Source organism: Myodes glareolus, chromosome 25, assembly GCF_982192425.1.
Source record: "Myodes glareolus chromosome 25, mMyoGla1.1, whole genome shotgun sequence".
Lineage (NCBI taxonomy): Eukaryota > Metazoa > Chordata > Mammalia > Rodentia > Cricetidae > Myodes > Myodes glareolus.
Genome location: NC_142050.1, coordinates 16,112,885 through 16,128,278, shown reverse-complemented (window position 1 = coordinate 16,128,278; position 15,394 = coordinate 16,112,885). Strand labels below are relative to the sequence as shown.

Sequence of the window (15,394 nt, the reverse complement as noted above, 5' to 3'; positions counted from 1 at the left end):
TAAATGTGCTGTGTTAACTTACAAATATATTCTGCCTGGATTCATTCTTGCCCATTCCCATGCTTGCTGTTAAATAGATATACACATATATTACTGTGTATATATAGTCTATTCTGGAACTGACCTTGCTATGATATGTTATAGTCCATATACAGCGTTTGGAGATCTGGAAATATTTTTACATGGTCTTGGACTTGAGCATTTGACAGACTTATTAAAGGTAGGATTACATGGAAAACAGAGTACATTTTATATGTTTGTGGTTATATTAGAATAAAATTAAATTTTAGTTCATAAGCATGCCATTTATTTCTTCTTCATTTGTAGAGTACCCTATTCTTAAATTTATGATAAGCACTTCCAAAAATTATTAACCTAGGAATTTATATAAATTAGAATTTTTCTGGATTTCACAACATCTGTCTGATACATCTGTACACATTTAAGCTCCATGTGTACAGCTATTGCTTGTCTTGTGTGGAATGCTGGAAGCATGATTTTGAATCAGACAATCCTGTATTAGTTAATTTCTCTGGTTATTAACTAGACTATACTACTTAAATATCATTTTTTTTCTTAAGGACAACTATAGACTTTCATGAAGATTAAGTTAAGTCACACACCAGGAACGATGTATGCTTTAAGTCTGCATAGGAGGGTTTGAGTAGATGACAATTGTTACCAGGTAGATAAGGGTACTGAAGCAAAGATTCCAGGACTTCTGAGTTAAATTCATTGTGCAATGCTGAAGCTTCTATCTGAGGACATCTTGGCTCAGAAATCGTATTATTGATAGTTTGCTCTGATGCCATGTGAAATTTAGCTACTTATAAAATACAATTTCTGTCACATTTCCAGAACATTTTCTTTTTTCTTAGCAGATATGAGTGCTAGCCGTTTTCTTTGATTCTGGGAAACTAGATACTGAGTGCTTCAGTGTGTATATACTATCTAGCCAGTGATGTAGCTCATGGGCCACATACCCTCTGAAAGACTGGGAGCTTTTTTAGAAAGCAGTTAAGTGGCAACTTCTGTTTCCTTTCCTGCTTTGCTTTGAATTGTTGACACTGAACGGTGGTGGGATTTTTACCTTCTGTGCAGGAAAGGGATATAACTTTAAGACACCTTCTGACCATGAAGAAAGACGAGCTTACAAAGGTAAGAATCACTTTAAATGCCAGATATATTCTTTGGCATTTTAAACTTGCACGTTTTTTTATTTTCTACTTTAAAAATTCTGGGGCTATGTAGACTGATCTTTTGTAGATTCTTGGTTAGAAACAATAGTGGATTGTCATGTGACAATTGTACTGTAATAGTAAGTTGTTTAAAGAACATTACAGACTTTTAGCATCGGGCTTTGTAGGATGGCTGTATCTCAACGAGAACTACTACTCACTTTCAGACAGACAGTGGGCTTGTAAATCAGGCTGCCTAGAAGGAGGAGGTGACTTGTAATGTGGACATACGCATTTATCTTCCAAATCAGCAACAGTGATGCTGTCATCTGTTATCAATAAATTCAAAATAGGTGTGGGAAGTTTTAGAGGTAATTTAATAAGGAGGATATTTTAAAGTAACGATCCTGCTGTAATAACACATTAGTTACTTGAAATTGCTACTGTCACTAAAAGCCAAAATAACATACTATTTAACTAAATCCAGGAAAGAAATTTACTTTAATATTGAAGGTAAAACACAGGTTAAAAAGTTAATTCTCTCTTATAACTATTGACATCCTAAATATTTTGAAGGAAAAACTATTTGTTATGTATTTTAAAATGATAATATTTTAAATTCTAATAATGTGACTTTTGAATCCATCACAGTTATCATTATATACTACAAAAAAATGACTATAGTCAACTATATACCCAAACTATTTGTGATACAACTTTGTTGAAGTATAACCGAACAATATGTTTAAGTGTATTATTTCCAGTATTTGTCTATTTTGAAAGATATGAATTAATCTAGAAAATGGCATTAGTGGTCTTGCATATGAAATTATTCAAATGTAACTGTCTTATTAAACCTTTCAATTATTTCTCCATAGAATGGAATTACCAGTAAAGATCAGCAAAAAATTCTTGCTGTTCTCAAGGAACTAGAAGTAGAAGAGATAAATTTTGGAAAATTACCTGAAGTGGCAAAGCTGGAAATTAGGTAAAATTATCAGTTTATGTTAATATCATTTACAATAAAGTATTATTTTTAGTTTAATGCCTAAGTATTTAATTTGATGCTTTCATTTTCCCAGGAAAATGGGTTTTTAGATACACAGTAGTGTATTACTTAGAACCAGATGCACTTTATAAAGTTAATTTCCATAGAATTTTTTTACAGAGAAACAAAACAGTCTATCTTATTACCTTGAATAGAAATAATTTTTATGTCTTTTTTACTGCATCTTGCTAAACCACACCATATAAAAGATACCATATTTTTCTTATCATAATTCTCATTCTCTTTAAATGATGTTAGGTGCCAAACAGAAAATTATGGAGCTGGAATCATTGTTCAGTTATTAAAGTGATTGCCATGAAACCATGAGGACCTGAATTCAGTCCCTAAATCTCCCCAAAACAAGGCAGGCATGATGGTACACACTTGGACGCTCAGTACTGGGGAGGCAGAGCCAGGCAGGTCCTTGGAGCTCTCTGGCATAGTCTCCTCAGTGAGTCCTAGGCCAGCAAAACACTCTGTCTTAAAGAAAAAAAAATAAGATGGACAGAATGTAAAGGAACAATGCCTGAGGCTGTCCTCTGGCTTCCATATTAAGTACATGTATACACACACTCATGCATGCACATGCGCACACACACACACACAAACATATAGACACAGACACTCTTTCAAGCAAAAAGAAAAAGAGAAAAATGGTAATATTTTCACAATGGCCATAAAGAAACCATTTCTCTTGAGTTCATCTCTATTTCAAGCTTTACTGTGTAAGGATGACATCAAAGTTTGTGAGGATATTGCTCTAATTTCTCTTTGGTGTCTTGTCTACTTTTAGTGTTGGGGTGACCGCATTACAAAACCATTAGGGAATTAGTAGTCTTGTCTGCTTTCCGGACAAGGTTGTGGAGACTAGTGCTATTTTTCTTCAAATATTTATGTAGATTTCTCCCTTGAAACTGTTTGGCCTGGAGTTTCCTTAGGGTATGCTTTTCATCACAGTTGTATCATCTTTTGTAGTTACAAACTATTGAAGCTGTAGCTGTTTTATTTTAGCTTTATTTTAGTTGTTTGTGGTATTCAAGGACTTAGTTCATTACTAACTAGGTGGCTGAATCCCAGGCACACAGGGTTGCTGATATTCCCTGCTGTCCTTTTGATAGCTGTGGACTCCATTATAACATCTCATTTCATTACCAATATTGATGTTATCCTTGCTTATTTTTATCTCTTTTAGTCTTGCTAGAGGCTTATTAATTTTTAGATAGATGCTCCTTTTTAACTTAATGTTTATTTTGTGTCTGTGTGGGGATGACACAGTGTGCATGTGGGAACAATCTATGGGATTTAGCTTCCTCCTATCCCCATGAGAGTCCTAGAGTATGAGCTCAGGTCATCAGACTTGGCTGGTGCTTTACCCACTGAGCAATCTCACCAGCCCATAGAACCTTTCTTTTGTTCCATTACTGCTTTTTAAAACATTGGTTTGTGCTGTTACCCTTATTGTTTTCTTCTGCCTGCTTTGAATTTTTATGTTGAATATATATGCTTTGAATTTTTATATGTCCATAAGATAGAATGTTTCTATTTCTCCTTCCCTCCCTTTCTTCCTACTTTTGTGACAGGATCTTCTATAACCTTGACAGACATAAAACACTCAATCTTTCTGCCTTAGCTTCCCAAGTGGAGGATCACAGGTGCACACCACCTTGTTTGACATTCCTTCTCGTTATATAAGCATGTGGGTGGCCATTTGTATTTTCCTCTCAATATGGATATAATTGAAAGTCACAAAAATCTTAATACATTAAATGGTCATTTTCATAGACCTCTGTGTGTCATGTTTTTCCATCAAGGCTTTGTCTTTATTCACATATTATTTAAAAGCATGTCCTTTAATTTACGTATGCTTAGAAACTTTCCTGTTGCCTTCTGGTTTGACTCAGCTTAGTTACTTTGTGAAAGCTACGAAGAACAGATAGAATTTAAACGTAGACTAGAAAAGCTGAAAGGCTTCTGCCTTTTAAATTATGATTGACTACCTTGTACATTTCCCAAATATTTTTGTTTGTCAGTATTACCTGTATTTAAAAATAAAACACATAGATTTTTGAAATCCTAAATAACATGTAATAATTGTTTTCCTTCTAACAGCATGATAATTTTAAACATGTATTTAACAACACCAGCAGATTGCTAACCTTTGTGTACTATAAAAAAATACTTACAAATGCCTTATTGTCATTAGTTATGTAACTATTAGTCAAATAGATTTCTGTATTGTTTTAGAATTAGAGAATTCTTCCAAGAACCTATTTTTATGATCCTGCTATCTTAAAACCTATTAAAGAGGACACAGTATAAATACTCTTTTCTCATTGTTTTGTCTCTGTTTTCCTCAGTGTAATAGGAAGGACTTAAGTATTTGATGTTATTATTTCTAGATAATATTATAGCTCCTAAAATTTTTAAATGCTTTATAGAGGATCTCAGTAGTGAGATTTTTAAATCAGTAACCCTTCTCAAATATATTTATTGTTCCATCCTTGTTTCTAATAGACAGAATTCCAGGTCTTAGGTGACTAACTTGTAGATTACAACCACTAACGTCACTTATTTTAATGATGACAGAGTTGCCTATATGAGTGTATTTGTGGGCTTTAATAGACCTAAAGAGTGTAGAATCGTGAATAGCTCACTTATTAAAACTGATGAATTTTTTAAAAAATAAAAATGTCAGGCACATATTCCAGGAATTTGGCCTTGTTATTAAATCATAGACTATGTTTACATGATTTTAAAGACAAGGTTTTGCTTCCCATTTGTTTAAAGCCATCCTTTAAAGAAGAAATTAGTCATTAAGTCATAAGAAAACTAACAGCAGGAAAAGTTGAATTGATTGATTGTAATCTCCTGATAATTTTATTTCAACAATTAAACCACTCATTTATTTTAAGATACTTTCTGTGTGTGTCAAATATCTAAACTAATCTGTTACAAGAATGCACTATACTGTTCATTTACTTTTTTATGCCTTGGCATGTTTGCAGAGTTTAAATTTTAAATGTAAGTATTAGTTTTGAACAAGCTAACCAGCATTCGCAATCTGTCCTCAGACATTTTCTTTGAGCTCTGAGCTACCTAAAATTCACTTGAATGTGTCAAAAGTATCTCAATATAAGTCCATCAAGAAGCTACTCCACCTCAAAAATCTATATAGTTCCAATATTTTTTGTAGAATATGTAGTTCACGCCTTTTATTTCTAAACATTCTAAAATTGAAATTTCTAAATAATTAACAGCAGAGAAATAGTTGACTTAGATTGTAGAAACATGATTTTTCCATTATTAACATTATTTTGAAACTTAATGTCATGGAAAAATATCCATGGTATGTTAAAAGCACAATGTAAATTTGCAAATTAAATATTATATATTTAATATATAAAAGAAATACTGGAAAATCTATAAGGAAATATCTTGGCAGAAAATAATACCACTTATTATCTTTGGATGGTATGATTTTTTTTCAGTTATTTTACAGTGAGTATATAGTACTTCTATTTGTAACATTTTAATTATAGATATTAAATTTTATCTTAATACTAGACTTCAGATTTTTTGTTGTTGTTGTTTTGAGATAGGGTTTCTCTGTGTAGCTTTGGTGCCTATCCTATAACTAGCTCTTGTAGACCAGGCTGGCCTAAACTCATAGAGATCCGCCTGCCTCTGCCTCCCATGTGTTGGGATTAAAGACATGAGCCACCACTGTCCAGCTTTAGACTTCAATTTTTTGATATAGCCTGATCTGCTTATAAATGTTAAACATCAGTCACAGTGAACTTCAGTTCTTGATTATCCTTGTCACTGACCCTCCTCCTAGTTACTCTGAGACCAGGCTAGAACTGCTTCAATATGGGGCATGCTCCTCCATGACAAGAGATGAGATATGACATAGCAAACTAGCAGAACTGGTCAGTGGCTCTGTAAACTCAGAGGAATAGAAAGTTTGCTGTGAAATCACGTTTCCTAGGAATGTCAGAAGCTGATACCCATGAAGTCTCACAAACGTGCATAAACATGAACTGAATAAGGATTATAGCAATAGACATGCTAATGTGAATGGGGAAAGGTTAATGAGGAGTCAGCCTACACAAAGAACTACAGGCAACTAGGAATGCTCAGAGTAGGAGAAATAGTCTTCCCTGGGGAAGAGCTACAAAATGACCACCCCTTAAAACATATCATACATACAACATTATGCAGACTGAGCAGGTTGTTTATATGTATTTAGAAGTATAGGTATATACATACACACACACATTTATATGTATATAACAACAGTTAATGAAAAAAGAGGGCATAAATTTGAAAGGAGGAAGGAGAGCATTTAGAGAAGAAAAGGGAAGAGGAAGTGATGTAATTATAATCTCAAAAAAAGTTGCAGTCTTATTTTATGTGCCAAAGTAGGTCACACTGTCAATCCTTGTGTTATTGGGACAAAGTATAATCCTCTGAAAAGGAAAATATAGTTTTCTCTAGCCCCCCTCACACACACATTTGATCAAATAATTTATCTTACCTTACCTTTGTCATATCTGCTTATTTAGAATCCCTTAAACACAAACAAATTGTTAGGACTACATGCAACATTCTGTAGGTTGCGTACTATACAGCAGTGACAGAAGATACCATACACATGCTATATGACATGATTGGTACTCTGTGGAGCTGTGATTTATGTAGCTTGCCTATTACTGTTCAGTGGTCCAAATAATTATATGTGAAAAGAAAGACTACTGTTTTCTTCTAATCCTAGTGGCTTTTCTCTTGCTGTTATAAGGCACTGTGGTGCTTTAAGTAAAGCCATGGGATCATATATTTGAATGCTGAATCACCAGGGAGTAGAACTGATTGAAAGGATAACAAGTGTGTTACTTGGGGGTCAAGTCTCTCCCTCCTCTTCTCCATTTACCCCCCCCTCTCTTTCTGCCTATGGATCAGGATGTGAACTCTTTGCTACTTCTCTAGTACCACATATGCCTGTGTGCCACCATGGTCCCTGCCATGATAAAGGACTAACTTCTGAAACTGTAAGCAAGTGCCCAATTAATGCTGTCTTTTATAAAAAAGTTACCTTGGTCATAGTGTCTCTTCACAGCAATAGAACACTGACTAAGACAGACACCATGATCAAAGCAACTTATAAAAGAAAGTGTTAAGTTTGGGCTTAATGACTTCAGAAGGTTAGAGTCCCTCATAGCAGAATGAAGGCATGAAGGTAGCAACAGCTGAGAGCTTACATCCTAACCCTTGATCAGGAGGAAGAGACAAAAAGAGGAATGGCACTAGTCTTTTGAAACCTCAAAGCCTGTGTCTACTGGTACTCCCCCAACAAAGCCATATCTCCTGACCCTTCCCAAATAGTTCTACCAACTGGGGACCAAGTATTCAAGTATGTGAGCGTTTAGGAGCCATTCTCACGTAAACTACCACATTAAATAGAGCTGTACTTTTGCAAGTTTGTTTTTAACTGAGTTCCTTACTGTCTTCAGAATAAGTGCTTGTGAGTTTCTATTTCATATATATTTATGAATAAACTATAATTTTATACCTGCTATCATTTGATGTTTTCATTGCTAATTCTCAATAGATTTCTAACTTCCTTGAACTCGTTACATTAAATACATGTGATATTAATGAATCGCCTGTTGAATACTTAGTGTTTTTATTGTAGCAAACAAAATTCAAATATCAGAAGAAGATTAACTCTAAATGTATACATTATGCATGTACATATATATACAGTATATATGTGTGTGTGCATATACTGTGTACAAACATTACATAAACAAAGCAACATGAGTAATACTTGATTCTCTGAATTCTCTTCTTTCTAAAGTAAAAATCAGGACATGTAATAAAGAAAAATGGTATGAATTTTGAGAATGCTTTTATAAATACTGTTTTTGTTTCTAAATAAAGCAGTAAGACCTTTAAAATATGTATTTTCACTTTGGTTTAAAAAGGAATCAAACAGGCAGGGTGGAGCAAGCCTGTATAACCCCTATGCTTGGGAGATAGACACAGGAGAATCAGAAACTCCATGCATCCGCAGCTACATAGTGAATTCCAGGCCAGACTAGGCTATTTGAGACCCAACACAAAAGAGAGAGGAAGCAGCCATGTAGTCAGTGCCTCAGTAGATAGTCTGTACTCTGTGTTTTGTTTTCCAGCCTAATAGCTAACAGGCTTCCTTTAAATGAAAATGCTGTATACATCCTAGTAAGGTACTGTAGAGAATAGTTCTTTGGAAGTCGACATTGTTTCTTTAAAGACTTTTATCCTAGTGTGTAAACCTATATAGTATCTGGCCAGAGATACATATAAGAATGTTGTTTGAAGGTAAAAGTAGTGCTGGTTCCATAGTTGAGGACTGTTTTATGTTTTCTATTTAGTAGATATTATTGGCATACTATACAGGTTTTTTCCCCCATTTTTCTAAATTGCAGTAGCATTTTATGGTAACGTGTTCCCATTTTGTCCATTTAAATTTGTCTTTTCTATTTTTCTGAATCACTTATTTAATTTGATGGGTATTTGTTCTGTTGGATAGTATGGGTTTCCACTGTCAATTGGCCTGTTAGTTACCAAAGCCAGTCTAGTCCTCAGACAGTCTCCTGTCTGAATTGATGAATGGATATTTAAGGTACTCAGCCATCTTTTCTGGAAAGTTTCCCCTTCACTGCCATCCATAAGAATGGTCAACTCTGATTGGTTTCCTTCTGCTTCCCAGGTAACCTTTCTTTTTCCCCATGCTGTGATCACTGCTCTCAGTTCTCTTCTGATATATCCTCTTTTATTTTTGTCTGTGATCTTCAGAATTATAGTTGGTTTGTGATCACATTCATGCTAGAAGGAATAACTAGTCTACTAAGACACTAGTGAATATAAGATAATTTTTTCTTATTGCTGTTCCCTTACTATCTCTGAATTATATCAATTCCCTTAGAGTCTATATATCTCAGAATAGACATTGTTCTAAGACTTACACTTTCTACTGCTCACTGATTGTTACCACCTGCACATCTCACGTCATTGAGGTTACACCATAATTCAACTCACTTGAATGCCAGCCCGTTGCCAGACAAAAATGCCAAGTACTGTATATTGCTTTCTTCTGGCCTCCTGAAAGTCTTGTCTCCATTCTAGAGAGTTGGAAACATCTGACTTAAGATGAGGCTTGCCAAAGATCTGAAAGCTCCCTACTTATGGATGCTCAGTCCAAACCAAGAGGCTATAATGTTTTCTCCTCACCTTCTACCCTACTCCCCATTCATACCAAATTTCAGTTCCTTGCTTAATGATACCTCCATCTAGGAAAACAAAAAATTAAAATCATCCTAAATTGTTTTTGTTTTACATATACTTTATTTCTTTTTTTTCAGTTTATTTCCTATAAATTTCTAAAAAGAGTTCTACCTCTCCTTCCAACAAGACTGTTGGTTCTTTACCTTAAGTTGTCTCTCTCTAGTATGGAATTTCCCCAATTCTTCCATTTTTATGTTACTTTAATCCAGAATAGTCACTAATTTATACCAAGTTTTGCCTTTCTCCCTTCCTGTTTGAACTCTTTTAGTAATCCTACATTATGAGAAATACAGAATGTTATGGAATGTAGTTCCATTTACCCTACTGCTACTACTTTCTGATGACTTTACTTTAGTCACACCCTAACAGGTCCTCTACTTTTGTACTTTTATACCTATCAAGTCTTTCTGTCCCTTCTTACCTAAATGGAAAACTTATTATTTGGCTCCAAGTTCAATCCAAGTATCATTTCTGTGTACTGTTTCTAATTCTTTTTTCCCACCATAGTGTGTAGTATTAAATTCTCTGTGAGTTTTAGCTATGAACAAGTGGTAGCCACCTCAGACACTGATAGGGAGAAATAAAACAACCCATGTAAAAATAATCAATTCAGTATCCTCTGTGATCACTGCTCAAATATTGGTTCTTTAATCCTCCTTCTTCGTGTATTCCCTCAGATAATAATTTCATGTCTGTATCTCCTCTTTGAGATTCTTGAAGCAGGGGCTTTGACTTGGTGGCAGAACTTATCTGGCAAGTGAAAAGTCCAGGGTCCTATTCCCATACCACAAAAACTATGTAATAAATAAGGAATAGTAAAGAAATTCATCATCCATCGTCGATGAAGGATCTAAGGTGATAAGCAAAAGCTTCATCAGTATGGTTATAGGCCAAGGCCGGTTCAGGCACCCTCTCCTCTGTCTAGAGAACAGTCTGGGGATCTCTCCTTGGACCTGGGATCCCATTTATAATCAAGTCTCTTGTAAACCCTAAAATGACTCCCTTAGTTGAGATATATTCTTCCCTGATCCCATATCCATCCTTCCTCCCTCCCACCATCTCAGTCCCCCGAGTTTTCCCCATTCCTCCCCTACTCCCTTCTCTCTAACCCTCTCCCCTTCCAACAACCCTCCCACCCACGCCCCCATGCACCCGAGGTTACCTGGCCCGGAGCCTTTCTGAAAAGCCACTGACAATGACACTGGGACTTGTTTCCTCTGCATATACTGGATTTTTGGGATCCAGTCTGTTTGGATACTCACCTTCCTGGACCTGGAGGGAGGGGGGAGGAACTTGAACTTCCCACAGGGCTGGAAGCCCTGACTGCTCTTAGGGATAGAGAGGAAGGAGGAGGGGGAGGAGGGAGTGGGAGAGTGTTGGGAGGAGGGGCGGAAATGGAAACTTTCATAATTTAATAAACTTTGAAAAAAAAAGAAAAGAAATTCATCATTCTTGGTATTTGAGACTTGGTATTCTTTTATACATAATGCCTATTTCAGTTCCCAGTACATATTGGATAGTCGATAATTTTTTTAAACCTCATTAATGTTAAAATCAGGTTGGTAGAATGAAGCAAAACACTTTTAACTCATTCCTATTTCTCTCCTTTCTTCAGTGGTGATGAGTTCCTCAACTTCCTTCTGAAGTTAAACAAGCAGTGTGGCCATTTAATCACAGCTGTGCAGAATATCATCACTGAGTTACCTGTAAATTCTCACAAGGTAATTTAGCAAGAGTTGTTCCATGCGAAGCGTGGGTGTTGAAGAATGGGCTAAATGGATTCATGATAACTCATTAGGCAGTTCTGATCTGATGAAGCTCTGTTGGTTGGTCAGCATGAGTCTCAAAGCAATAAATTTGTTGACTATTTTTTCTATGTCTAATCCATTATAAAAACATGTACTTCCAGCCTCAAGCAAAGGGGGAATAAGGGAAACCATAATCTAAACTGATCTCTGTATTAAACTTGTCATTTGTTGTTAATGAGGATCAATTGATCAAATTAAAAAGTGTTAGTATACCCAAGTGAAAGGTGAATCAAAATAAATGTTATTTAAAAATCATATTGACATATAGTTTTTCTTAATTAAGGAAATTTTAAAATTTTATAAAATTTATAAAAGCAAAGTTTTTTCTGATTTTGTTTTACCTGTTTGTCTGGAATGAAAATTTTTAAGCGGACTTGTTTTCCTGTGTTAACGTATAAAACAAGTCTAAGAATGTCACTTTTTAAATTTTTGAAAACTTATTCATCACAAATATTACTAGTATTAATTTCTACATATAAATATATATTTAGGGAATTCATATAGAAAACTGATTTAACTGTTTGTATAAAGTTACTGACTTTTGTTATCAAGATTTATTATGAACAAAAAGGTCAATTATATAATTTAATATTTTAGAATGTCATAATCTTTGTGCATAAAGATTGGGAAAATTTATTTCCATTTTTAATGTAACTTCTGGAAATCTCAACAGATAGTACTACAGTGGGCTTCTCCCGCAAATTTTACTTCAGTTTGTGAAGAACTGGTTAGTAATGTTGAAGATTTGAATGAAGAGGTCTGCAAGCTGAAGGATTTGATTCAGAAGGTATATATTTAACATGAACATGGTGGAAACCTTTCAGAGCAAGATGTTAGAAGATGACGCAGTTTTAACAAGGGCAACGGTAGGACGCATGGAGAAATAGTACAGAACAGTTTCCAAAGGGAGAAATGCACATAAGAAACAGGTACTGCTGGGTGTGAAAGAAGCACATGCTGAAAGACTATGTGCTTCTTGTGCTTCTGATTATCAAGAAAACATACCACTAAACACAACCTTATGCAAAACTGCTTGTACACCCTATAAAATAGTGGTACCTTTTGTTAACAGTTTATTCCAGAATTCTGTGTACCATACAAGGCAGATAAGTTAATAATTGTGGTATGTTTATTTACTAATCTGTGCACTCAGGAGCTTGGGTATAGTTTAGAGGTAGAGTGTTTGCTTAGGCCCTTGGTTCAATCCTCAGCACAGAAAAGAAAAGAAAAAATGGAAAACAATGGAAAATAATTGTAACCATTTATTCACTTGGGAAAGACAGATATTACACTATTACTTACCTATGACTGTACAGATGCAAAAAAGCCACATGAAATACTTACTAGTTCTATTAATGAGATAAAATTGGCATTGAAGTATTATTTCTATTGATCAGACTCATCTTTTACAATTTAACTTTTTAGGATGTGGGCATTTTTTTTATCTGTCTTTATTTTTATAGGAGCAATATATGTCTAGATTTAAAGGCAGGTTGTTTTCCCCTTTAAAAAATTGTCTGTACAAGGTTCAAGCTGCTAAAATAGCAGCCTTTATTGACTGTGGAAAATAAAGGGAAACACTCCAAGTTTCCTAAAAGACTCCTCTGAGTCCCTGTCAATTTAATAAATAAGTTTGATAGCTACAAAACTTTTGAAATTCATCTGACTTTTATAGCTTCAGCGTAAGATTCATTTAATATTTTCACCAATATCTTACAAAAGAATTTGAAGGCAAACTTCATGTTCAAGGTAATTTATCATCTCCCCTATTAAAATATTTAATCAGAAGTCTTTTAAATCCAGAACAAAGTTGTGAAACAAATTTTGTAATAGTGGAATGAGGATGCTTTAAATGAGAGAGTAAGAAATGCATTTCACCTTGTAATAAATCAGTTCCTTTCCAGTGGCAGAGGTGCTTTAGGAGTTGGACCGTGTGTGATATTCATCCATCTACCCAGTGCCGAGAGCCTGCACAAGCAGGATGGGGCCTGGGTTTGCTGACAGCACAAAAACTGTAATGCCCTTCATCCTCACTTCCTCCATCTCATCTCGAATGGAAGGAAAGTGGAATTAACCTTTATTCAACATGATGTTCTTCATGAAAATCCATGGAAAAGTAGAAAAATTTCTATATAGAGACTTCCTTGAAAGTATCACTTTAAGTGTAGGAAATTCCTGAAAATGTGGCAGGAGTGGATACTAATTTGGGTTTTAAGCTTTTGGCAGCCTAAAATTCACTAGTAGAAACTTTTCAAAAAAGTATACGAGTTATCACAGATAAGTGTATTGCAGTAACAAAAAGAGGGGAGGAGAGGTCAAGGCCAGCCTTTAACACCACATCATTCTCTTTCAAACCAACACACTGACAAGTCTTGTTAGGAAGGGTCATCAGTTAATAAAGGAATGGCTGTCTCAGGATTCAGTAAATGGAGCATCAGTGTCAAAAAAGAATCTGTTGCTGAATGAAGCCATTTGGAAGTTAAACCAAGATTACGGTCTTAATGAGATTGGCATCAAAGTTCATTTTTCTACTATAAATTTGAAATTAATTTTGCGGACTTTTAAATTAAATATTTACACTGTAGAATTTCAAAGTCTTTATTCCTGCTATTGTTGAAAGTATTTCTATCGTCACCCTAGTGCAGGATGTTTCTAGTAAATATCACTCCATGAATGTGTCCAGTTCTTTTTATCTTTTAAATATCTCTTGCTTTCTGCTTATTCTCCTTCCCCGACCCATTCCAGCAGCTATCTCTCACCTCTTCCCCACCTCCGCACCCTCCACCAACACACACACTGGTGGGAGTCTGCTTCACAGAAAATGTCTCTGGGGGTTTAAACGCAGTCTAGGAAATCAACTCTCATTGCTGAGAACTGATTCATGAAGCACTTAAACTCTTAGATGCAATTGCTCCTGCAGTAACAATGCACTGCCTTCTGATTTTTCCTGAGCTGGTGTTGTAGCTTTGTCATAAGAATCGATCTGCCTTTTATGGGCTACATTTAATAGAGAAGGAAATAAATTTCAGTTGTTATTCATTATAGGTAAAATAGAAACTTTAAGTTGACATGAAAGGAACTTTGTCTCATGACACAAAAAGCACCATTTTAAAGTGTGATAATATATGAAAGTGTTTATTATAACTGTAAAATGTATGTAATAATCATCCAGGAAATATACTAGTAAAGGCATATATGTTCACTTTAAATCTGTCATGGAGTCTTGAATTCTTTCTATCTAAATCCAGTGAATTAATATGAACTTTTTAAATTTTCAGTATCTTGTCTACTAACTCTTGTTTTTCATACTAAAAACCAGATGCAGAATAAGCGGGAAAATGATCCAACTCATATCCCTTTAGCAGAGGAAGTGTCTACGTGGAAGAGTCGAATTTTGAAGAGGTCGGCAGTTACAGTCTGTGGATTTGGGCTGCTGATTTTCATCTGCAAGCTAACTTGCCAGAGAAAATAATTCTAATATTTATTTAAGTTATGTATGTACATCTTACTCAGACTGTCCTAGCATTACTTTTGTTCCTTTACTGTACAGCAAAGCTTTATTTCCTTGCCGACACTCCATAGGAAAAATTATAACATAAACAGAGTTTTTCTTTAGAAAGTGACCAGTTTGAATTATACAGTTTGTTACATTCTTATGTTAATTTCAGTCAAGAAAATTGTGGATAATTCTTTCATTTAAACCTGACTAAATCGCATGCAGAATAAACATTTGATATTCTTTACATTTGGAGAAAGTGTACTTACTTGTCATAAAGAAGCTTAAGAGTATTTGTGAAGAATTCATAAGTTGGTATTCCTTTTAGGCCTTATTCCCATCTGTTTTTATATAATAAGGATCATCTTACTGCTTTTTTATTTATATGCCTTTGCTAAAGAAATTATGAATTATTAATTATGAAAGTATCAGAGAAGACAAAAGGTAATAGTAAAATGTGAAAATCTTTATACTTTTTAAAAAGTATTTTACAGTCAGAATAAAAAATCAAGAAAAAGTAAAGGAAAAATATATTAGC

General features: G+C 34.7%; 1 protein-coding gene across 3 annotated transcripts in view; it reads left to right on the top strand.

Annotated features, from left to right (window-relative positions):
* The window catches only part of Asz1 (ankyrin repeat, SAM and basic leucine zipper domain containing 1), a 48,259-nt gene extending 33,156 nt beyond the window's left edge, over positions 1-15,103 (top strand). For 2 of the 3 annotated variants that reach the window (XM_085683686.2, XM_048448931.3), the window contains 6 exons: positions 145-220; positions 1,102-1,158; positions 2,057-2,166; positions 11,168-11,273; positions 12,034-12,147; positions 14,680-15,103. In XM_085683686.2, coding sequence (XP_085539812.2) covers positions 145-220; positions 1,102-1,158; positions 2,057-2,166; positions 11,168-11,273; positions 12,034-12,147; positions 14,680-14,832 — 616 coding nt within the window. In that variant the 3' untranslated portion in view covers positions 14,833-15,103. The remainder of the gene's footprint in view (positions 1-144; positions 221-1,101; positions 1,159-2,056; positions 2,167-11,167; positions 11,274-12,033; positions 12,148-14,679) is intronic. The other variant, XM_048448933.3, reaches the window with a different exon arrangement.
* Positions 15,104-15,394: the final 291 nt, after the last annotated feature.